Source organism: Marmota monax, unplaced genomic scaffold (assembly GCF_021218885.2).
Source record: "Marmota monax isolate L192 unplaced genomic scaffold, Marmota_monax_Labrador192_F-V1.1 WCK01_AAM20220418_F8-fsc00140, whole genome shotgun sequence".
Classification (NCBI taxonomy): Eukaryota; Metazoa; Chordata; class Mammalia; order Rodentia; family Sciuridae; genus Marmota; species Marmota monax.
In genome coordinates, this window is record NW_026694256.1 from 942,813 (window position 1) to 969,372 (window position 26,560).

General features: G+C 34.5%; 1 protein-coding gene across 1 annotated transcript in view; it reads right to left on the reverse strand.

Annotated features, from left to right (window-relative positions):
• Window positions 1-26,560, reverse strand: part of Man1a1 (mannosidase alpha class 1A member 1) — a 175,142-nt gene that overhangs the window by 25,251 nt on the left and 123,331 nt on the right. The window contains exons 7-8 of the mRNA XM_046466986.2: window positions 6,517-6,640; window positions 4,129-4,222 (exon numbers count right to left, since the gene is read on the reverse strand). Coding sequence (XP_046322942.1) covers window positions 4,129-4,222; window positions 6,517-6,640 — 218 coding nt within the window. The remainder of the gene's footprint in view (window positions 1-4,128; window positions 4,223-6,516; window positions 6,641-26,560) is intronic.

The window sequence follows — 26,560 nt, forward strand, 5'->3', positions numbered from 1 at the left end:
GCAGATCTTCCAAGTGTTGACACATTTCATTATACAATATGAAAAAAACATTTATTAATATTACCACTAATCATATAGGAACACTATTGGTATCAAGCACATGGGGGCATATACAAGTTTTCCAAAATTCTAATTTTTATTTTATCATCGTTGACACAAATATTGTCACTTTTTCTTGAAGTGACAGGTTCATTTTTGAGACCATGTCTACTAATTACCCAAGCCTGAATAACCAATTTGTTTTTAGCCATTCTTTCAAGTAAAGGTGGTGATCCATGAAACAATAATCACAATGATCTCAAAGCAACTAACAATAATAATCGATAATCAACAATAACTTTTCAACTCAATCACATGTGTTGCAACTACTATTTTTCATTATATAGCAGAATTGCTTTCTGTAGACATTCATTTCATTATACAGACATTACCATGACATGGACTCAAGAGTTGACATTTACTAGAATCAATAATTAATATACTGCTTCATTAAGAATATTCATAAAAACATACCTCAACCTTATAAAAGCTATAAATACTAAACACAAGGCCAACATAAATCTAAATGGAGAAAAATTGAAAGCATTCACTCTAAAACCTAGAACAAGAAAGGGATGCCCTCTTTCACCACTTCTATTCAACAAAGTCCTGAAAACTCTAGCCAGAGCAATTAGACAGAAGAAATGTAAGGGAAACAAACAGGAAAGAAAGAACTCAAAGTATCTCCATTTGCCAATTATATGATTCCATATTTAAAAACAATTTTTTAGTTGTCAATGGACCTTTATTTTATTTATTGATACATGGTGCTGAGAATCGAACCTAGTGCTCACACATGCTAGGTAAGCACTCTGCCACTGAGCCACAACCCCAGCCCTATATGATTCCATATTTAGAAGACCCAAAAAACTCCACTAGAAAACTTCTAAAACCTATAAATGAATTTAGCAAAGTAGCAGGATATAAAATTAACACCCATAAATCAATTTTGTTCCTATACATCAGTGATGAGTCAACCGAAAGAGAAATTAGGAAAACTATCCCATTTACAAATAGCCTCTGTGGGTATATACGTGACTGCATGACCAATGTAATTCTGCAACCTGTACACTCAGAAAAATGAGAAATTATATCCCATCTGATTCAAATGTATGATATGTCGAGATCATTGTACTGCCATGTGTAACTAATTAAAACAAATAAAAAAAAACACAAAAAAAGCCTCAAAAAATATTTAGGAATCAAGCTAATAAAAGAGGTAGAAGATCTCTATAATGAAAACTACAGAACTCTGAAGGAAGAAATTGATGAAGATCTTAGAAGATGGAAAAATCTTCCATGTTCTTGGATAGGAAGAATTAATATTATCAAAATGGCCATATTAACCAAAAGCATTAAACAGATGTAATGCAATTCCTATTAAGGTTCTGATGACATTCTTCATAGAAATAGAAAAAGCAATCATGAAATTCATTTGGAAAAATAAAAAACTCAGAATAGCCAAAGCAATCCTCAGTGAAAAAAGTAAAGCAGGAGGCATCACAATACCAGACTTTAAATTATACTACAGAGCTACAGTAATAAAACTGGCATGATATTGGCACCAAAACAAACATGAAGACCAATGGTACAAAATAGAAAACACATAAACAAACCCACACAAACACAATTATATCATCATAAATACATTGGAGAAAAGATAGCCTTTTCAACAAATGGTGCTAGGAAAACTGGAAATCCGTATGTAACAAAATTGAATTAGACTCCTATCTGTTACCCTGCACAAAACTCAACTCAAAGTGGATCAAGCACCTAGGTATTAGATCACAGATCCTATACCTACTAGAAGAAAAAGTAGGCCCAACTCTCCCTCATGTAGGCTTAGGAAACAAATTCCTCAGCAAGACTTCTAAAGTGCAAGAAGTAAAAGAATCAATAAATGGGATGGTATCAAACTAAAAAGCTTCTTCACAGCAAAGGAAACAATGAAGAACATGAGGAGAGATCCTATAGAATGGGAGAAAATCTTTGCCACCTGCACCTCAGATAGAGCATTTATGTCCAGGATATATAAAGAACTCAGAAAACTTAACACCAGAAGAACCCCAAATAACTCAATGAATAAATGGCAAAGGAACTGAAGAGACACTTCACAGAAGAAGAAATATGACTGGTCAAAAAATATATGAAAAATGCTCAACATCTCTAGCAATTAGAGAAATGCAAATTAAAACTACACTGAGATGTCATCTCACTCCAATCAGACTGGCAATTATCAAAAATACAAGTAACAATTAATGTTGGCGAGGATATAGGAAAAAAGGTACATTGCTGGTAGAAGTATAAATTGGTGCAACCACTCCATACTGGAGATCAATATGGAGATTCCTTAGAAAACTTGGAATGGAACAACCATTTAACCCAGTTATCCCTCTCCTTCATATATACCCAGAGAACTTAAAACAGCATATTATAGTGATGAGGCCACATCACTGTTCATAGCAGTTCAATTCACAATAAACAAGTTATGGAACCAACCTACATGCTCTTCAGCAGATGAATGGATAAAGAAAATGTGGTATATATAAACAATGGAACATTATTTAGCTATAAAGAAGAATGAAATTATGGCATTTGCCAGTAAATGGACAGAACTGGAGACTATCATGCTAGTGAAATAAACCACTCCCCCAAAACCAAAGGCTGTGAAAGTTCTCTCTGATATGTGGATGCTGACTCACAATAGGTGGAGGAGAAAGGAGGAGGGAGAAGGGGCAGTTCATTGGATTGGCCAGGGTGGAGTGGGAAGAAGGAAGGGGGGATGAGAATAGGAAAGACAGTAGAATGAACTGAACATACCTTCCCTATGTTCATATATGAATACGTGAATAGTGAAACTCTACATCATGTACAAGCACAAAATGGGAAACGATACTCCATGTATATATGATATGTCAAAATACTTTCTACTGTCATGTATAACTAAAAAGAACAAATAAAAAATAAAAAAAAGAATATTAAAAAAACCTCTCTCTCTCTCTCTCTCTCTCTTTTTAAACTGTGGTGAAGAATATAATGAGTATTAGTATTGTTTGGTGTCTGCCTTGATTCTCACTGAGGTTTTGGTAGTTCTAGCCACTGCTGCTCTTGCAACTTGAGTGCAGATGTCAGCGCAGCGAAAAACTGGAAAGTTTCCATATTATCATCAGAGTGCTCTTGATCTTGTGGACCCCTAGGACTTCTGTGACATGTAGACTACACTGAATAAATGGCAACCTTCACAACTATCCATCATTAACATGGATATAGAGTTTAGCATACTTTTTTTCCTACTTAGTTAATCGTTAAAGAGGCACTTCCAAAATAATAGAGAAGCACAATCATCTAAGAATGAGATATTTAAGTATAATGAAAAATCACAAATTAGAGTAAAATTATAAGGCAATGCCAAAACTCTCACCACAGCCAGGCAACTCATGTAATATTCTTTACTTATTTTCAGCTGCTGCTTAGTCTACCACCATTTTATCCAAATTAGATTGAGAACATTTCTTTCACTTAGTCTCAAGTCTCTATAACCTGCTTGAAATTATCTGAAGACTCTGAAGTGAGCGCTTCAGGCATCACAAGTCCTTGTATAATGCTTATTCCCACATTAAAAGTAACTCTTCTGGCAAGAAATCTTTATCTGGTGGCTTTTAAATTAAGTAGAAAAAGTACCCTGTTCGCATCTCCATGCAGAAAGGCAGAGAACGTAATGAAGTGGGATGAATGAGCTGCTCTGGGCAAAACCCTCATCATTAGCAGAGAGGAATACATTCTCCTTCCTGCCACGTGGTCAGTTTGTTAGGGACTGATATGACACACACCCCCACCAGGCTTTCCCTTTCTGAAGAATACTTTTGAATGTGCTCACATGTCATACTTACAGTTACACATGGAAAGTCAATTGTCCAGTTTCCATATAACACAATCTGTCTTATGATAGATACTGGTTTATTGAAGGAACCATTCCTCTTTTCTCTTTTTATTAAACATTCCTCAACAAGAGATGTATTCCCTCTTTCTGCTCCAAGCACAGTGCCGGGTACCACGAAGAGCTAAAGGAATGCTAATCTTTTGACTTACGTTGACCCCACTGTCCACTACTGGGGTTCAGATAGTTAGGATAAAGGCCTTCTGGTTTTTCCAATTTGTTCAGGACTCTTCGAATATTCATTACCTACAACAGAAAATGAAGTGTTACTATGAACAAATTTTCATGTTGTCCTTTCTTGATTATTTTGCCACTCTAGAAAAAGTAAGTGGATTTAAATGATGACAAGTTAGAACAAAAATAACTGCCATCAGCTATTGTTGCAAAAATAATAGTAGTGACTATGATCACACTGATTATTTACCATATCTGGACCCCATACTATGAACTAAGGATATAAGTGGGTAAACAAAGTCACTGGTCTCTTAGAATTTTACATACTATTGGGATGATACAGGAAAAAAAAGCAAATAAAAATAGTCTGTCAATAGAAATGTCATAAAAATAATTTTAAAAAGGTGCTATGGAACGAATAACATCCCTTCTCAAATTCATATGTTGAAGCTCTATGGAGATAGGGCTTTGGGAGGTAATTAGGTCAGGAGGTAGAGCCTTTACGATGGAATTATTGCTCTTAAAAGAGACTCAAGATATCTCTCTCTGTGTCTCTGTCTCTCTTTCTTTCTGTATAAAAATAAAAAGTCATTTGAGCACATGATAGGATAGTGGTAGGACAGTAAGTCAAGAGACCCAAGATTGAAAACTGCCTTGTTCACATCTTGATCTTGGATTCCACAGCCTTCAGAACAGTGAGATATAAATTTATGTTGTTTAAAAGCACCCAATCTATGCATTTATGTTAGGGAAACCTGAGCTAAGACAGAGGGTAACAGTACAGAGCAGAGTGAAGTGGAGAAGCTGTATGCTGTTAGTCAGGGTGGCCTAGGAAGGCTGATGTGTCTGAGTAGAATTTTCAAGAAGTGAGGGGGCAGATCATGGAGAAATGTGAAGGAAGAGCATTTGATCAGAGGGAGGAATGAATATAAAAGTCCTGAGAAGAGAGTGGGTTTGGTAAGGCCACTGAGGCCAGAGGTGAGGAAGTAAAGGGGAGAATGGTGGCAAGCACTTGGGAGAGTGGGCAGTGCCCAGGCACACAGGCCTCACAGGGAACAATAAGTGCTGTTATTACTCTTGAGTATCAGCAAAGGCTTACTGTTTTATAGAACTGGTGTGACTGAGGGGAGGGGGGAAAGAGAGGAACCACAAGTCAGGTGGCCACTGCAGAGTCCTGGTGAGAAACAACAGGCCCTGGACCAGGGTGGCAGCAGAGGCAAAAAGATAGTGCCAGAGGCTTCTTGATGGAGTAGACCTGGGGTTTACAGAAAGAGGATGACTTCAACATCTTTTGCCTGAGCCACTGGATAAACTGATGTGCTATTTGCCCAAATGGTAAATTGGTGTAGAAGTCTGTCTGGGGTTGGGTCTGGGACTGGGGATTTTAAGTGGGACTTGTCAATTAGGCCTCCTAGTGGAGATGTTGAATAAATATTGTGTACAGAATCCGAAGTTCAAGGTACAGGCTGGGACTGGAATTATAAACAGTGGGTCAATATAGAGATGGTATATAAAGCCCTGACAGTGGATGAGACAATGTAGGAAGGGAATATAACAAGGAAGAGACCAGGTTTGAGTCCTGGTGCTTTCCAATGCTTACAGGCTACGATAGGTTCCAAGAAAAGAGTCTAAGAAGGAGCACCCAGCAAAGAAGGGGGAAAACCAGTAGAGTTTTACATGCCTGCAGACAAGGGCAAAGTGTGCCTTATGAAGAAGGAACTGACCAGCTATACTGAATTTGAAGAGGGCAGGGAAGACAAAGGGGTGAGTGACAAATGGCCTCGACAATGTGGCACTCATTGATCATTGTGTTAAGTGTCAATGGGAGAAAAGCCCAAGTGGACAGGGTTCAAGAGTGGGAGACAAGAAGAGAAGACAACAGATAAAGCTTTACAAGGAATTGTTATAAAGGGGAGCAGAAAAGTGGGGTGAAAGCTAAGGACAGAGTTGTGGGGGTGGATATGAATTTATCTAAATATCTATGCATTTTCTTTCTGAAAACTCGAAATCAATTCAAGTCTTACCTCACAGTTGTATAACACTTTGAGTTTAAGCCTTTTACATGCTTGCCTCATATAGTCCATGCAACATTATATATTTTAGACAAGGAAAAAAAAATCAGATGAAGTAACTTAGAGTACAGAGAGCAAATGTGGAAACCAGGACTTCTCCTCCTGAGTCAGATGGTGCCATGGAAAGACTGGGGGTTTACAGTCAAATGAAATGCTCATATTACCAAACTTCCTAAAGAGCTGTATGAACCTTGGTGGCTATTTTCCACATCCAGTGTTACCAAGTCTCCCAGGAGAGGATATTATTTCTCATAAGACCTGCTTTGCAATGCAATTTGTACTAGAGAATCTCACCTTTTCAGCAAAAATGGGGTTTCCTGATAAATGACTCAAGTGCATAAACTCCAAATGCAGTGTTCCAAATTCTGCCAGAATACTGCTGCCTCCTGATGCCCAGGGCCAGTTCCTTCCAATACCACTAAAGGAGAGAAGATTGAAGAATTATGAGTTAGACTAATTCCATTTTCACAGTCCTACATAGTAGAAGTAAGAGGCAGCTTTTTGCAGTGGCTTTTCAGCTAATAGTCCATGCTGAATATTGTAAAACCGAGCATTGCTTTCTTTGAGTATTGGCTTTAGGATTTTCTTCTTATCTCTAAATCGAGAATTAGGTTTACTTAAGTCAGAAAGAAGTGGTTGTGTACTTGCTATTGATGAACAGACAAATATTTAGCAAGATATAGGTGTAATAAAGAGTTGTACAACCATTCCAAGTAGAATATAAAACAAAATCAGATGAAAACACTCTTCCCATGCCCAACCCTTAAACATTTTAATTAATGTCAGCCTGAGATTCTGCTATAGTTTGTATCTTGAATTTTCCCCAAAGGCCCAAGTGTTTAAGGGTGACTCCCCTGCTTAGTGCAATTGAATGACCATAGAAACCTTTAAGAGGTGGGGCATACTGGGAAGTATTAGTCATTGGGGGCATATTCTGAAAGTGGATAATGGGATCCTGACTCCTCCTTCTCTCTTTCCTCTGCCCATAACCTCCTGCCATGATGTATTGCCTTGCCACAGGCCCAAAAGCCACAGTACCAACTGAGCATGGGTTAAAACCTCCAAAACTTTGATTTAAAATAAACTATTCCTCTTTTTAAGTTGATCATCTCAGGCTTTTTGTTATAATAACAGAAAGCTGACTAATATGGATTCTATAGGATTTTAGACATTCACAATATTTACAAAAATCCATTTGTACAGAAGATAAATTTCAAAGATTCATTAGTTATATATTTCAATCTTTTCCAAATTCTCCCTTCATTTACTAGATTTCCTTCCTTACATTTATCTTCACATTATATTATCTATTTTCTAAGGCAATAACATTCCTTGTCTTTATTTAATCTATGCTCAGGAATCCAAATAAATTTGTTAACAAATACAGGAGATATTAAAAACATGAGACTCAAACATTATTGCCTTATGACTCATCCTGGAGGATTTGAGTGTGTGTGTATGTGTGTGTGCACGCGCATGTGTGCACACACCCTGGGATAAAACTCAGGACCTCATGCGTGGTAGGCAAGAGTACTACCATTTAGCTACATCCCTGGCCCAGGGTTACATGCACACAAATACACAAGCAATCATTATTTGAAAATAAAAGAGATAGTCTACAAGGGTTACATGTACATAAATATGCATGAATTGACTCTTGAGACGTGGTCAGAATCCTGGATACAGTTTATTTTTGGAGAACCACTTAAAACTTGAAGACATATGTAGTAATTTAAATAAGTCAATTATTCTCATGACCAATAAATTCCCTGTCCAGTACATGAAAATGCACCTTTTGGCTTTAGTTGAGATGTACATTTACTGTATACTGTTTTGCCAGGGATTAAGCACACAGCATTGGCTTACAAGTATAGTTATAATAATGAATCACTCTTTGCTCAAAGACTTAAAAGTGTAATGAGAGAGAAAGGCCTACGCATAAATAATCCCGATAGGATACGGCAAATGCCGAGATCAATGTGAGTAGATTTCCCTAACTATCTAAAGCCAGGACACACAATCTAGTGTCCTAGGGATCACAGACTGCTTTAAGCAGGAGAATCCTCAGGATAAGCCTTAGTGAGGAAAGGTGAAAGGTGCTGGACACGGAGAGAATGCACAAGCAGAAGCGCTAGCCAGGAACCTGAGGTGGCTCTGGATGCCCGTGAATGGAGGAAAAGGAGGATGAGAAGAGCACCCCTCAGGAGCCCTCTTTGGGAGAGAAGGGTTAAGGATAAGCTGAGGCCAGTTCTTGGAGGCTTGTAGAATTCTCACTTTCCTTTCTTTCCCAGATTGATCTCATTTCAATGCTTTTTATGGTGTCCCCTCAATTTCCTAACTGAACTCCTCTGCTTGGATAAACCCTTTCAGCCCTGTCGTTGGCTCTGCAGACAGGCTGCTGAGAGAATGTGGAAGGAGAACGATGAGGACGGCTGGCGCCTGAAGTTCTGGGATAGACTCATTCATATTCTTGTTCTTTTTTAGCGCAAAACCCACCAGATTTTTTTCCCCCAAAAAACACAGAAGTACAGTACTCCTAACAAAAGTAGAGAGAAATAAATCAGATATTTGAAAACCACATAGTCATTTATTTTAGAAAATGCCCTAAATTTTAGGTTCTGGGAATGTGAGTCAGTTTTTATTTTCATTGTTGGTTTAGATAAAAGGAATGTCCAATCATCCAAATGAAATGAAGAGCTACTTTCAGATTTTATTACCATATGGCCAATACACATAGTAATTGGTCATTAATTTGTTGTCATGACATATCAATTTTTTTTATTATTCCAGGCATTACATCACTGAGCAAAGTCAATGACCTATTCAGCAAAACAAAAAAATTCCATATTTTTTGTGAAATATTAAAAACAAAGCAGCAATATAAGACAGGTTCAATGTAAGAGGGGGTGACTTCATCCTGAAGTAGAAAGAGAACAGGGAGCTGAGGAAGCCCAATCCCCTTCCAGATCTTCAGGGACTCATTCTTTTCAATCCAGAGGATTAGAGTGTGCAGTAGCACACTCATATGTGCAGTTAAGCAATAGCAATGTCCCAAATAAAACTCAAATTTCTTTTGTATCCATGCATTTGTTCCCTGCTCTTAATGTAGAGAATCAAGAGGAAACTAGAGGTCTAATGACAATTTTTTAATGTTAAAAAATTTAAATTTTAATGTCCTTCCTTCATTGCCTTCCTTCATCCTCCTGATACGCATATCAGAAGGAAAATAGCCCTCTTTTCTATCACCGCTTAGTTTATAAGGAGCAAGAACATTAAAAGCATACATCATACTAATAGAAAGAAAGCCGGATTTAGAATATATGGTATGTTTTTATGGCTCCAGTTATCATGCATTCAACCTACAGAATTAAGATATTTCAGTAAAATTATTAAAAACATCAGTGGTTGTAATGGTTGTATGTAAATATACATCAGGGAGTGGTTCAAGAAACTCTAGAGGGCACAACTCTACCTAGAGATTACACAGGTCACTTGTCTTTTCTTGCAAAGCCATGCAGGTTGATCTGGGAAGGACATAGGGCATACACGACTGGGTATCACAGCTGACATGTGTGTCCTGGAAATGGCTGCTGCCACTCTTGCATTTCAAGCACTCTTGGTCACTCACCTGAATAGGGGGTGCACAGAATGATTTATAAGGCTCTTTTTTTTTTTTGACTCCAGATTCTGAGTCTCCTGAGGAATCTATATATTTGTAAGGCTCCCATCACTATTATGAAGCATGAACAGTCGGCATTTGGCCCTATAAAGGTGGGCTGGTGACAAAGGGAACTGAGTAAAGAGAGTGTTCTGCTCTTGAGGTCTGTATCCCATGTTACCAAAGGCCAGGAATTCTAGACCTGTGGGCCAAAATGACTCTCATCTCTGGAAGCAGGGGATTTGAAATGCCTTAAACTTTAATTCCATAATCACAAGTGTTTTTATAGGCAGTTGTGGTATTCTTTATATGGTTTATTTTATAAAGATGAATTATATTCTAGGAAAATATTTTTAACACAAAATAACAGTCTGTGTTCAGAAACTATTAGTTCTATAGGACAGACATGAAAGGGAGGAATATTTAAATATTCCCAATCTTGTTATAACGACTACATCTTGAGCCAAAACGATGAGCTGGCTTACTGAAATGCATACACAAAAAGGCAATTAACATGATTTGGGGAGCTGCCAAGTGTTTTGGTTCAAAGGATCCTGGAACAGAACTTTAAACTGTTGTATCACTCTTGTTTCACTTATTTCTGTTTCATCCAATCCCTAGTTCTTCCATTTTAAACTGGAATATTACTTAATATGTACATTTCAATTTCCAATTTAAGTTAAATTTTCAACATTCTACAAAGGTAATAATTATTTGAAAATAAAACATGTCACAACAAAAATAACTGCTTTTGGTAACTGAACTTAGAAACACATCCTTAAAAGAACGGAATCACTATAATTCTTTAGAGAATGTGGATTACTATTTTGTGTCTTTACAGACTGTAATTTGAGTGTGGTTTATTAGCAAAAGTTGTGATATACTTCCTCATCCCATTGTACTCAAAAGCAAGAAAGCATAATAATTTGTTGACCTCACAGCTCTGATAAGCAATGGACTTCATATGCTTTTCCTTCTGTCTCCTGGGAATGGTTAACGGGGCCAGAGGAAGGAGTTATGGTACTAATAGTGCTATTCCGTTCATGCTGAATCCCATGGGAGAGCAGCTAACTCCTTCCCTAGAGCCTGTAATGATTCAAGTAGCTGCAGGATTGTTCTGGATGGATAATGTGTCCTTTCAAAAGAATCTTAAAATGAGGTAACTAAAGGTATATGTTGCAGTGACTGTCCACACATAATCTGGATAATTAACACATATATCTGGCTACTGGGATAATGAAATGCTACAAGTAAAGAATTTTAAAAACGGAAATGATTCTAAAAATGTGCCAGGTGAATATATTGACAAAGCATTGAATAGATATACAGTTCTAATTAGCTATGACTTTTGATTTACACTTCTTCCTTGCCACTTGCTATTCTGTGCAAAATGGGAAATGAAGAATTTTATTAAAATATAAAGAATAAAAAAATACTTCTTGTTTGAGAATTCTTGGCTGCATAATTTCTGATTAATTGATCAGTGAGCAAACTCCCTTCGAGTTCATAGTCCACTGTATAGTTTACTCTTTGGGGTGATGAATTTATCCATTTTTTGAAGAAAAACTCCCCTATATCCTATACTTTATTAGAAATCCTTACTCATATATGCAAATGGAATGGCACACGGGGATATTTAATGCAAAAGAGCAAATAATCTGATATTATTCCTTTTGGATTTTAGTACAAATTAAGGAAGAATAATTAGAAATTTCATGAATGACTGTTTCATTTAGCTGTATTCCCAAAGCCAATTGATTCTGAGATAAAGCAATTTCAGCTTCACTTATAAATGCCTCCTTCCTGAAAAGGTCTGCACAATGCTAAACTTACAAGTTCACATTCTAAGATCTCAGTAGGAGTTGGACTAACACTTCTTGGACTAGCCAAGACACTCCAGCAGACCATTCATAGGAAATCCCATAGGGATTCTATAGGAGAACTATCCTCTCAGGGACAAGGTGGCTAATAAAGGACAGACATTGGATTGAATTCATTCATAATCCACAGCTACTGCTTTGAGCAGCAACACGTGGGTTAAATTTCTAAGGAATTTCCACACTTATACTCTTAACCAAGGGCTAAAATAATGCTTGAAACTAGCCATGTCTTGCTCAATCCTGTCTGGGATAGTTACCTCAGACAATGTTGAAATTGAAGACTTATTTTAGTTTATTCTGACATCAGTACTTCTGTGTTTGCATCTGACCGTCTTGAATTGTGGAGGAAGTTGGGGTTACAGACTCAGATGCTGAGGAACCCTCTCAAATTCCATAAAAATATCTGTTCCTGAGGTCTCAAGACACTGTAATTCTTTTCAGTTGTACTTTGGGTAACATCTCTTTGCTAACTGCTACCAACAGACTATAGAGAAGTTGAACACAGTTTTTTTTTTTTTTCCAGTTATTGGACAAACTGGCATGACTTATCATTAAGTTCAAAGACCACTACTGGAAAGGCGAGCAGAATGGATAAGAAAGCATTTTGACACACTTAGTACATATGTGTATGCACACACATTTATTTTACTTCAAAAAAAGCATCATACATTGTTTTACATATACATTGCACTTTTCATAGAGTTTCCATGCCTATCAATGTACATCATCTTATTGAGTTCATAGTGTCTGACTAGATATATTCTCATTTATTTAAATATATCCCACTGATGAACACTAAAGATAATTTATTTTTATTCTTGCCACTATAAACAATTCAATGGTGTGTCTAATTAGTTCCATTTTAAAGCTAGCTTATTAAAAGACAGAAATATCTACATAGATTCCAGCTGAAAGATGTTAGTTTAATTGTTGAAACTGATAAGGAGGACAGACTTGGTAAATGGGTATTGAAGGCATAAGTGCCCACTACTTCCAGAGTTATTTCTCTTTATAGTGTGGGCCTGTGATGTCCCACCACATTCAGAAGTTTCCGGGAACTCTTAATATATCTCAGATCCATGTGTTATAAATGATGGCATCAAGTCTTTTAAAACTAGGGGGAGGGTAACTATACATAATCATTTATAACCAGACACTTTCCTAAAAAAACCTCAGAATGAAATAGAAGCATAGTATAGTCCATCTTCAGAAATGGTAATTCATTAAATTAGCTTACTAGACAACTCCTTCAAATTCCTCCTTACTTTTATCCAATTGTTCCATTGTCCTTAGTTTAGCACATAAACATCATTCTAAGACAGTACTAAAGACACCAAGACTACACTGAAATTGAACTATGTGTGTTAATCTCTTTGTCTGCCTTTCATTCTATGGGTCAGCAAATTATATATGGGCCAAGCTATGTGAAATCAACATGGACTCCAGGCTTCTAATGATTCCCCCAAATGTGCCCTATTGTCTCTTGCTGTAATCTTACTGGCCAATCTTCTACTAGATTCTAAGATCATCAGGGTCTGAGATCCTGCTTTACGTACCAGTGTAATCCTAAAGTCAAGTATACTGGCCAAGATACAGAGTTGCCCAGTATGTTCTGAATCTAATATAACTAAAAACCAAAAACAAAAGAGTTGTAGGATTGACATCTACTCCAAATTTGTATTTAAAGAACACAGTCCTGTACTCATTGTCACCATACATGTGGCCTAATAGTTAATTTAAGAAAAACACTCTCCTTTAAGATGGTCATATGGTTTACTATCACAAACCTGAAGTGGTCTGAAGTTGTGATTTCTAAGAGCTGAGGAAAATAAGGACAGAGTTGTAAATTCTTTGGCAGGCCAAATTTTATTCGATTATAATGATTCTTTTTTATTCTAAATCTATGTTCTTCCTGTTTTTGTGATAAGCCTGTCTTTTTCTTAAGTGAAATAATAATGGTAAGTAAGTTTTGTTTTGTATACTTCACTGAGGCTGGCATCTCCATAATAATTTGGGAGATTCTGGTTGGTCTGTGACAGTTAAAAGCCAGGCATCATTGATCTTGGGACCACTAAAGCCAAAAAGCAATTACTATTGGAAAGAATAGTTCACTATCAATTATGTCAAAACAAATGTCAGTCTTTGGCAGAAATTCTGAGGTATAGAAGGACACTATTAAATGATTCTGTTCAACAGGTTAGAAAATAAGCACTTTGGGATGCTTCTTGCCAAATTCAGCAAGCAAGACTGATCCAACCAGTCAATTCTAAGTCATGGAATGCTTACTGTGTAATGGTTATCATGCAATGCAAACTCTGTAGGAAATATGCTCAGAATTTTTAAGGTAAAGATGGTCTGCCCTGAAATTTGGGAGGGTTGGGGGTCTTAATTACAATTAAATTTTTGTTCTGGCAGCTGAGCAGAGAAAACAGAATTTTTGGAGAACCATTTCTGTCCTTCCTGTGGGTATTCCTCAGAGTTTTTTAGCTATGAAATCAAGTGGGTCTAATTAAAGTTTTATAAAAGAAAGTGAACTTGGTCTGACTGATATACAAAGCACATTGATATCTTATTACCCAATTCAGCAGATCTTCGCTGTAGGTCTTTTCAGCTATTAAACCACTTGGGAGTAATTAAGAAGGATTCATTTCTTGATGCCTAATAAATTACATTATCACTATACTTCAGAGTGGGTAATAAATTGTTTTAAAGGCAGATCATTGAAATGAATGCTAAATTAAGGAATCTGTAGTGAGAAAATGTAGTTAAAATACTATAATTGCTATTCAAATTCCCTAATGATAAATTAATAACAAGAAAGTTGACGAAAACATATAATGTTTAAAAGCAGGACCAATAATTAGGGTGTTCTTTCTAAGCTACATTATGCAAGCCTAGGTATTATCTTAATATATAATGTAAATCTAATATACCCAAAGAGATGAGATGGTTTATTAAACTATTTTATAATTTAAAACAGTAGCTTTTCTTAGATTTGAATTTTTAATGTAAGAAGTAACATACAAATAAGTGTGTGTGGCTTTGTAGCAAGAACAGACAGATCCTGGGACTACTCTCAACAGATAACGGGGAAGAAAGCTACCATACTACTTCATTCTTCTGTTTCTTTGTTCTGCCTGCAACTTACAGTTTGGAGGCTATTAGAAGCTGTGTTATAATACAGTTTAGCAATTAAAGTTTCAAAAAAAAATTAGACAAAAGCCATGACAAAGGAACAATGAGGATTATGAAGAATAAAGAGGAAGAATAAAGAGCAACAATAAAGGCAGGTATTCTTCTCAACAGCACATGAATGATGACAATGAAATCGACGTCTGACTTGTTTGGTCCTTATAAATATCTTTATAGAATATAATCATTGCTAAGGACAGTCAGTGTATGATCAGCTATATGCTACTTTGTGACGTCTTCTGCATCTTGTTTTTCATGCTTCCTACCTGGAGAATAAGATCTAAAGACAGAAGACTGATATGTTTCTTTTACTACCACCTTACCCTCAAATAGTTATGTATGAAGTAGGAACTGTAATTTGATAATTGTTGCATTTATACATGGCAGAAATTAATCCATTTATAACACTCTGTAGTAATCTTTAAAATTTCTATAAAATTCAGGAAGTACTCTGAGCAAGGTTTATTACTCATAGTTAAAATATTTTATAAGTATTGTCAATTTGTATGTTTAACTTTACTATGTGTTTATAGAGTTTAAGTGACTAAGGTTCATTATATTACTGAAAAAATATTGAAAATGTCGTTAAACTCCAACAACTTTTATAAAGTAAGAATACCCAAATGTGTAGTTTGCATGCTTTGAACTTTTGGTCACTTTCTAATGATAATATTAACATTTAAAAAATATTTCAAAGGACTAAGCAACTGGCTGGTAAAACCTGGATGGTAAAACAATGCTTCTACTTTTCTAAAAGAAATATTCAAAATACATGATTGTTGAGAGACATAACTAAAATTCATATAAAAACAATATGCATTTGCTTTTTAATGCAAAAATGAAAACAGCAGTATGCATGGTATTTTGAAATGAAAAATTATAATTGCTATTTTACCTTTAAGTACTCAATATTAGTGAGTGCCAACATATAAACTGTAGCTTTTAGTAACTTAGTTTGTTTTTTAAAGAAAGCATCATAAAACTATTAAAATAAAAACATCAAAATATTATTTTTGAAATTAGGTGTAATAACCATCCTCATTCTATCTTTATGAAAAAGGAAGAAAAACTAAAGCCTTTCATCTTTACGTTTTGCTAATGGAGTCTGAGCTTTATGTGGCATTAGCCATGCAGAGCAAGGTCTGAAGCAAAACAGACAGAAAATTTTATGTAATAATAAGACCCCAAAGGTTGTCGCTTTCAGTCACTGAGGATGGGGAACGATGATATAGTGAAAGAGAGTCTCTGAGAGAGGAATCTGGAATGGAAAGGGAGAAGCTAAATTTTGTACAAGCTAAGATATGACTTTTCCAGACAGATCTGCTCTGAAATGGGCTGTTGTGAAATGAAGCAACAAATGAATAGGAGAATTCCAGGGTTTCATGGATTGGATCTACTCTTGGTACAAAATATATCTTATGGTTCTAATGAAATATTTCCTTGAATATAAATTTAAGAATAATAACAATGTTTGTGGGCTACTTCCCCTGCCCTCATTCAAAGTAAAATTGCTTTCTTGTATCCCATGAATAAAAGGTACATTCTTAGAATTTCAGATTACCTACTTCAGTTAATAGCAGAATGTCAATGTGAAAAATGGCACAATTATCTCTTGATGTAAAGTGCTAAAAAGAAAATAAAACAGGATGATGTGATGGAGTCTGATGGGTGGCTTCTTTAAGACTAGCTTGTTGGGAAAAACACTTTGCAACAGAGAATTTAGACCTGAGACTGGAAATGATGAACATGCACCCACCATAGCAGATCTGGGAGTGGCTCCTGCTAGCACTCTAAGGTGGGCATGACTCTGTAAAGCAGGAGAACAGAAGGCTGGCTGGTGTGGCTGGAGGAGACAGTGAGGGACTGTAGCTCAGATCATACAAGGACCTTAGGTTTCGGCAAGCATTGGATTTATTTTAAATGTAATGACCTAAAAGTTCAATTTGAGGAACTTTTTTGGCAATCGCTTTTCAGAAAACATCTAAAGATTATGAAAATAACTTGCATATGGTAAAAAATTGAGAAGATACAAAAGATTATGTAATAAGACACAGCTGATTTATACTTCAAATTCTATCGTAATTTCAGAGTAAATATCATCAACAACTTAATGAAATCTCTCCCCAAATTTCCTAGTGTATGGTCATGTACAGAAAAGAAGAAATTTTTAAAAATACAAATATAATATATATATTATATATAATATTTATATATATAAATATTAATATATATTTAATATATATATTACTATATTTTCTGAAACACTAAAGTATCTTATTGTTGTACTTCTTCATAGCTACATGTTATTCCAGCATGTGGTGTACCTGACTTTATTTAACAGTTTTCTTTTTTTTCAAGTTTGGCTATCATAAGTGATGATGTTCCATGAGTAGGTCTCCAGGATAAAATCCTGCAAGTGAAATTTTAGGTTGCAAAGAATGTACTGAAGGGGCTGGGATTGTGGCTCAGTGGTAGAACGCTGGTCTAGGACATATGATTCCCTGGGTTTGATCCTCAGCAGCACATAAAAATAAGTAAATAAAATAAAAATATTGTGTCCAACTACTTCTAAAAAATAAATATTAAAAAAATGTATTGAAAATGTAACAACCCAATTGTCTTCTGAAGAGTAGTGGGTTATGATCAGAAGGCAGTGGGTTATGTTAAATTAAATACATACTTCCTTTAAACATGTATGAGAATGGTCTAGCTGCTCTCTAAGCAGTTAGCAAATTAGTAAAACTTGGTCAATCTTCTGGATGAAATATAATGTCTTAGTGCTGTTTCAACTTGCATATTTTAAGTTAAAAACTTCCAATATTCGATGGCTACTTCTTTTTCTGAAAAGTACCTGTTTATGAACTTCTATCTTTATGTTATTGCTTCTTTTGTTTTTATAAATTTAAAAAATCATGTAAGCAATATATACTCATTATAATGAGTTAAACAATGTAAAGATGACTTTAGGAAATGCTAACATTGTATGCCTACTCTTCTGCAATTCTTGCATCCCCAACCTGCCAAAGTTAACCACTGTTATCCATCCATCTTCAAGGATGGAGATTATATATATACATGTGTGTGCATGTATATATATATGTTATTTTGAGTAAAGTAGGATTACATTATTTGCATTAATTAGCAACATGCCTACTCTATTTAGTAGCTCATCACAGATGTCTTTCTAGGATAATTGTTTTTAAGAGTGGTATAATAGCATTCAATAAATGGATAATCACACATTAATAAGCCAATTCTCTATTGCTAAATAGATAAACCTCTCCTAATTTTCAAAAATGTTATAATCATGTCACATTAGTCATGCAAATTCATCTTAATGCTTTTACAAAGAGTTTTTATACATTAAGAAAGCCTGCCTTTTATCTATCTTGTATTTTGTAGTTTTTTCTCAATTTGTTGTCTTGATTTTAGTCCTTTTTTGTTGTTGTTGTTGTTAAACTAATTTTTATTTGGCAAAAATTTTCAATATTTTCTACTGTACTGCACGTATTTTGAGTTTAGAAAGGCTGTCCCCCTTCACCCAAGTTTATGTTTTAAAAATCCTGAAAATCTGGGCAATAATTTCTCTTTTTAATTAGGGTTAAAAATAAAAACCATAGTAGCATGGTTTATAAATAAGCATAAGTTTTATATACTTCAATTATAAATATTTTTATTTTCCATATCATACAACACATTTTTTAAAGAAAATATACATTAAGTTCATCTGTCCAAAAAAAAAAAAAAGTTCATCTGTCCAATAACTTAATTATGGTATCGAATAGTTGAGCATTTTAAAATTAATTTCTCTAAGTCATTTCTTTCTCCTTTTGATTTTACTGCAAAATTTCACTGATTTACTTACTTTTGATGGAGACTTAGTGTTTTCATCAATATTTCCCCATCAAGAAGGTGGGAAACAAGTTGCACTTAAACAACGAGATCATTTTATCCAGAAAAATATAGACAAATATAGAGAGGCTGAAGGTAAACAGAGAATGGGCATTACTTCTGCGCTTACAGAATTTTCAGGTGTGACTTTGGGCAAGCCCTTTAAACTCTCTAAGGTAGTAATTCCCTGATGTACAAAAACAAAGTAACCCTGCCTACCTCTCCTTGTAGGGTTTCATTGGGATCAAATGGGATGAAATAAAAGAGTGTTCTAAAACTAAAGGGTTTAGGCCAGAAAAAATATTTTTATCTTGTTAGATTAAGCAACTGACATTTAGCTAACCAAAAGAAATCTGTTTTTTGGTTTTTCTCTTCAATTTTAGAGACGTCTACTCAATAAAAATAAATTCACCAAATGTTCACTTGGAGACAGAATCATAGAACAAGTAGTAATGAAACGAAGTGAGGCATTCCCAAGATTTAAAAATGTAACAAACTGCTACTGTTAACAGCCAATTTTCTTAAAGCAATTTAATTGCTATACAATTATCAAATATGTAGCATTTTAAGAAAGCTCCTTTATGTCTTACCAGTCTTCTAGAAAAAGGTAATTTGAAAAATATTTCGAATAGTTATAGGTAGCCATAGAAACTGATGACACTTTATATAATTTAATTAGAAAGACTAGGAAACTCTAGGTAAAGAAATCATGATGTTTGGGACAGGTGTACTACAGCCTTTCTATAAGGTGGCTAAACAATCAAATATAAACACTTACAGAGAATCATTACCTACAAAATAGTTTTAAATGTCTATATACATAAGAAATTAGTAAAAAAAAAATTTAGAATGATTTCCAAAAGTAAAGCAGATCAATCTTTCTTAGTCCTAAACTTGTTCATTATGACAGTTTTACTATAGATTATATATCATATTTGTAAAGTACATTGGTTAGAGCTGAAGATTCTGTCATCAGTAAATGAGTTAAATGAAATAGGACATTTTTAATTCTAAAGGGGTCAGGAATTTGTTTTGTTTTTTTGCAACCTTGAAAAGATATTAATTACATTTTAATTCAATTAAAAATCAATACAGTGTTCTATTTGCATGTAAAATACTGCTTCTTTCTCATTAGAATTATCTGTAAATAAACAAAGCACTATATGTAATTAATTTTGAAAGTCCTTTATTTACTTACTGGTAATCCATATTTTAAAACATACAACAGGTCTCTTTAAATGAGGGTGTTGCAAGTGAGAGGTTGTTCACATAACTCAATTAATCTTCACAATAACCACGTAGGCAATGTTATCTTACTAATTATCAAAGGAAACTGGGACTCTGCCAGGTCAAGTGACTTGTTCTAGTCACTAAGTGGCAGGCACAGGTGGGTTTCCATGATGCATGCCCTGCTCTTTCCATATACTACATAATGTCATTTTTCATATAGGTTACCAGTAAACTGGGCAATTTCCTGTCTAGGAGGGAGAGCAAAGAGGAAGTATTAGCACTGAAAAGTGAGATATCACCAATCCATATTTATCTATTTTAAATTAGGTGACATTAAAACAAGAAACCAACATTTGCAAACCAACTAATAATTTATTCTTTTCTTTAAAATAAAAGTCTCCAGTGAAAACATGCTATGAAGTGATAATAAAAGAGAAACAATGTTGACATATTGCTATAAAGTAAAACAAGTTCAATTTTATAATAAGTCCCCCCCAAATTCTAACCACATTGTTACTAGGCCAAAGATAGTTACTAAATTTACGAGTGTGATGCTTTATCAATATCTACAAAAGTCTTTTGAGTATAAAATAAAATAATTTTTTCCTAGAGTTTAAGGTTCAATCTTTTTAGTACTTTTAAGACCATATCCTCTGACTCCTCATTCATTCTCTTTCTCTCCATATATACAAAATTTTTATTAGATAATAAAATATTCTGAAATATAAAAAAGTATAAAAATTTAAAAATATTTTACTTCCAATTCCTATCTCATCGACTTTTCCTATTCCCTCTCCAAGATAATCAATTTCTTTTATCTCATTCTAAAGACTTTTTTTTGCACATACTAAGAAACATGAATAAACATCCTCTCCATTTTACATAAATACTAGAAGACTAAAACATACCATTAAGATAATATTTTCACTTCTTGCCTAAAACATCCAGAGACTTAACTTCTAAAACTTTATTTTAATGAGAATTCCAAATACTCAGACACAGTAAAGCAAGAGTACAAAAAACCACATTTACCTACACATTTACCACCTAGATTTAACAAATATGAAATTTATATTGCCATATTTGTTTCATTGATTTACATATAAGCATATTAATATTCTTTTCAGGGATTATTTTTAGGAAAGTATCAACATCAAAACACTAAGTATTTCAGCTCCAAAGAGTAGTATTTTCCTATATGTGCACATTATAATTTGGCAACAAAGAGTATTAGTAATAATTTCCTCAAGTTATCTAGTACTTAGTTCACATTCAAATTTCCCCTATACATCCAAAAGGTGAACTGTCTTTTTTTTTTTTAATAGAATTTATTTTTTGCTATAGTATTTCTGGCATAAGATATTATAGAAAAGTTTACCCTAAAGTGTTTATTTTGGTTGTTGTTCCTATTTTATATTTATTAGTACCTTTCAACTTTTAAAAAATAGTTCTGCCTTGATTTCATTTTCACATTAGCATAGGAAATGCTCAACATTACTGGCTTTCTACAGCTTGACATGTACAAATTTACCTTAAAAATGTGTGTGTGTGTGTGTGTGTGTATATATATATATATATATATATATATATATATATATATATCTCATGGCTAAAATCTTGGCAGAGTTAGGGAGTGGGGAGGACAAAATTCAGTTCTCCTTGCTGCAGGATCTTCCTTCTCTGCCCCATAACCTCTCAGTTCACTGATCTTCCCAGGATTCCATGTGGACTCTCATTTTATTATTCAAAAAGGAAGGGAAATGGGTTGTGGTGATGGTTGTACATCTCTGTAACTCTACTGAAAAACACTGAATATGCACTTTTAGTGAGCGAACTGTAAGGTATGTGAATTAAATTGTACCTCAATAAAGTATATGAAAAAAAAGCAATTGGAAGGAATAAACATAAAACCCACTTCTACATATTAGTTCCCTAGAGTAGAATTACAATTTTTCTGTGTATTCCTATTTACTAAAATAAAAGCTCAATAATTAAACTCAACAAACTAAAACTCCTACTCATTCTATTTTGATTACATAAATGTTACAAGTGTGATTCTTATTAATGTAAACATAATGTGAAAACTCTTACTAAGAAGAGATAATCAGGAGTCATTTTTTTTTTTTTTGCTTTACAAACCAAATAATTCTTTTACCAAAAAGCAAAACAAAATAACATTCAATCCCATAATAAATTTAAGGTAATCTGAATAAAAAGGAAGTAAGTAATCTTATGTGTCATGGTAGCATACCTATAACTAGTACAAACATTCTTCAGGAGTGTTTGGTAAAACATACCAAAAGTATTAATATACTCACATTCACTAATTAATAATTTATTTACAGTAACTGATTCTACAGACATTGTTATTGAAAGCACATGAAAGAGAGAATACAAAAAGAAAAAGAACATGGAGGCAGACCTCAGAGGACCAGTGATGGTGATTTATTTATTCGGCACTGGAGGGGCACATCTTGTGGAGAGAGGAATTGGCAGTGGGTCCTCACAAAGGTCTGGGTTTTATAGGGCCTTACCAGAGCCAGGTCATGGGAGGAGTTTTGGTGGTAGGGTTAATTTAAGGCAGGGCAGGAGGGCAGGTAGAGAAACAGTAAGGGAGTTCCCTCCCTGGGGACTACTGTCCATATACTTCACTTAAGATTTTATCCCCAAATATAATTACTTACATCCTCAACTATATAATAATATGTGGTTTGCACATTGTAAGACTCTTCATGTTATTAAAGAGTGAAAAAAATTTGTGTATCTAACAACAGAAGCTGGGTTAAAAATTATGACATACTTCAAAGATTTAATATCATATATTAAAGGTCATCTTATACTACTGAAAAAAAAAGTCCTTATGATATTAAAAAAAAAAAAAGGAAGGGCTTCTTGTCTCTACTAAGGGTGAAGGAAATTGTTTGGCAAATACTCCTGGACATTATATGTACTTTTTTAAAAATCCAACTATTCAAAGGTATCAGGCAGTGACCAAAAGCAGGCCTAGATTAAAAGGGCACCAATGACTGAAGACAATTGCAAAGTGTAAGAATTTGAGTTAGAGAGCTTTCCTTTCTTTCCTTTCCTCTCTTCCTTTGTTTGTTCATTCTTTCCTTCCTTTCTTCCTTCTTTTCTTTTTTTGCCTGGTTTTAGAAAATTTAAGGTAGACTTTTTTTTTTTAATGTGGTTAGAGATATTTTTTAAAATTTTAAATGTTCTAATTAATTGTACATGACAGTAGAGTGCATGTTGACATACTGTATACAAGTGCAGCACGACTTCTCATTCCTCTGGCTGTACATGGTGCAGAATCACATCACTGGTGTAATTGTACATGCATATAGGGTAATAATGTCTGTCTCATTCTACTGTCCTTTCTGCCCCCTTGGACTCTTGGAAACAAGTGAGCCATAGAAGAGATGAGACCAAAAGTCTAAGCGTAATCTCTGTCTCAAACACATGGATAAACACTAAAAATGCACATGGGAGACACTGGGTAGTCACCAGAAAAAAACAAAACAACAACCAAAAAACCCCCAAACTGACAGAAACCAAAGGTATATTTACCTGTGAAAGATAGAACTGTGCTAGATGATATTTGTGAGTCTGTTGCTCTTTATTGACCCCTGGTACTCCTAAAGCCATACCCAGCTCTGGAGGCAAAAAGCTAAATCTTAACCAACTTGAAATGTCAGAGGACAGAGTTTAAAGATGACCTGCTACAAACTTTGCTCAACTCCTCGACTGAATGCCAAATAGCACAGGGACAACGAGGATCCCTAGGAGGCCAGGTTAAAAACAACAGCTGGAAACAGAAAACTGAGCAGAAGTATCAGCTGGTGCATACTGCAGGGGTGACACACTTTATGTTGGAATCCAGGTGAGTTAACTGCTTGCTGAACAATAACAACAAAATAATCCGCAGAAGAACAACACTAAGATGCTAAACATATTTAAATATCCAGTTCTTAACCCAAAATTACTAGACATGCAAAGAAAATGGAGAATGTGACCTGGGCTCAGCACAAAGGACATTTAGCAGGAAATAACTCTCTTGAGAATCTAAATGTTGGATTTAGCAATAACGTCTAGCACTTATTTAGATACGATCAAAAATTTAAAGGAAAATATACTAAGGAAATGAGCAGAAGAAGTAGTAGTAAACTTGAAAATGTCAAAAATGATTGTATTTGAAGAACAGAGAGAGGAAAAAAAACAGATTAAATATAAATGAACAGAGTTTCAGTCACCTGTGGAATAACACTTAGGGACCAAACCAAAGAATAACTGGAGTTCAGAAAGAGAACAAAAAAGAGGTGGAGAAACTATCTGAAGAGAATGGTTAAAAACTCCCTGAATTTTGTGGAAAACATGAATTTACTAATTTAAAAAAACCAACAAACACAAGCAGGAAAATACCAAGAAAACCATGCCTGGATATAGGTATATCAAACTTCTGGTAGCCATAAGTAATGAGAAAATCTTGAAAGCAGCCAGAAAACAAGGAATATATTCCATACGAGGAAACAATGATATGAGGAATGGCTGACTGAGTATCAGAAACAATGGAGGCCACAAGACACAGGGATGGCATCTTTAAAATGTTGAGAAAAAGAATCTGAGAACTGATAATTCAGTATCTGATAGAACTTTTCTCCAAAAGTGAAGGGAAAATAGGTATTTTCAGATAAGCAGACCACTGAGATCATTTGTCACCAGCAGACCTGCAATAAAAGAAATACTAGAGGAATATATTTAGGCTGAAGGGAATAACTGTAGATGTTAACTCTGATCTAGAGGAAGGAATTAAGGACACTGGAAATTGTAAATTATATGGCAAACATAAAGGCAGTTTGTCTATGTATTTATTTATCCATCCATTCATCTATCCACCCGTCTGAATTTTTTCTTTCCAAACAAGAGTGAGGCTAAAAATAACTATCCTATTGCAAAATTCCTATAATTGCCTGAAATACAATATTAGCTCTAAATAGGCTACAATCCCTAGAGTGATTATAAAAAAAAAAAAAAAAAAAACCAAACCAAACCAACCAAACAAACAAAAACCCTTGAATGAAAAGACATATAGTATAGATAATATAGTAATGTCAAAAAAGAGAGATCAAATTAAAATTCTAAAAAATACTTAACATAACACACACACATACACACACACACACACAGAAAAGAAGGTAAATAAGAACAGAAGGCTGCCTGAGTTTCACATCTACCTCAGTTACCTGCCTCCCACATCACATAAGGGTAAGGCACAGCTGTCTCAGTGCAATCTGTACACTTGGTTGGTTTGTGTTACAGCTGGAAAAAACTTAATCTTTTAAATGGGCTGCTGGCAAGCCTGCCAAATCTTTCCTCCATAAAGAAATAAACAAGCAAACAACAAGACCAAAAAAGAAAAAAGAAAAACAAAAACAAAAACAAAAAATCCTGCCAACCCCCTTAAAAGGTGACATTTTAGCTCATCTCCTAGGGCTGTTTACTGTGCAAACATCCCTGAAAAGACAGTTTATAACAAAAATTGATATGATTAAAAAATTCGATTCCTATTCATTTACCTATAATGGAACTTAAGAACAGGAAATGAAATTTGTATTAATCATACAATTAAATAGTACTTAGCAATAAAAAAGAATAAACTATAATAATATTAATGAACCTTAATTTATTCTGTCAAAAGAAACCAGAAAGATAATTCCAACATATAGGCATAAGCAATGACTTTTTCAATAGTTCCCCTAAAGTTAAGGAAATAATGCCAAGTGGAGTAGCATTAAATTTAAAAAGCTTCTGCAAAGCAAAGAAACAATAAAGAATGTGAAGAGAGAACTTACAGAATGGGAGAGAATCTTTGCTAGCTATTCTTCAACAGAGGATTAGTATCCAGAATATATAAATAACTAAAAAAAAAACAACTAACAACAACAAACAAACAAACAAAAAACCACAACAAAACCCCCCAAAACAAAAACAAATAACCCAACTAATAAATGGGCAGATGAATTAAACAGACACTTCTTAAAAGAAGAAATAAAAATGTATAACACTTTTATGAAAAAATGTTCAACATCATTAGTAATTTGGAAAATGAAAATCAAAACTATACTGAGATTTCATCTCACTCCAGTAGAATGGCAGTCATCAAGAATACAAATAATAATGTATGCTGTTGGTAGGATTATAAATTAGTACAACTGCTGTGGAAATCAGTTATAGGGATTCCTCAAAAGACTAGGAATGGAACCACCATATGACCAAGCTACACTACTCCTTGGTATTTATCCTAAAGAATTAATGTCCCCATACTATAATGATACATGCATACCCACATTTATAGCAGCACAATTTACAACAGCCACACTAGGGGACCAGACTAGGGTGTCCATTAAAGGATAAATGGATAGAGAAAATATGGTATATATACACAATGAACTTTTATTCAGCTATAAAGAAGAATGAAATTATGTCATTT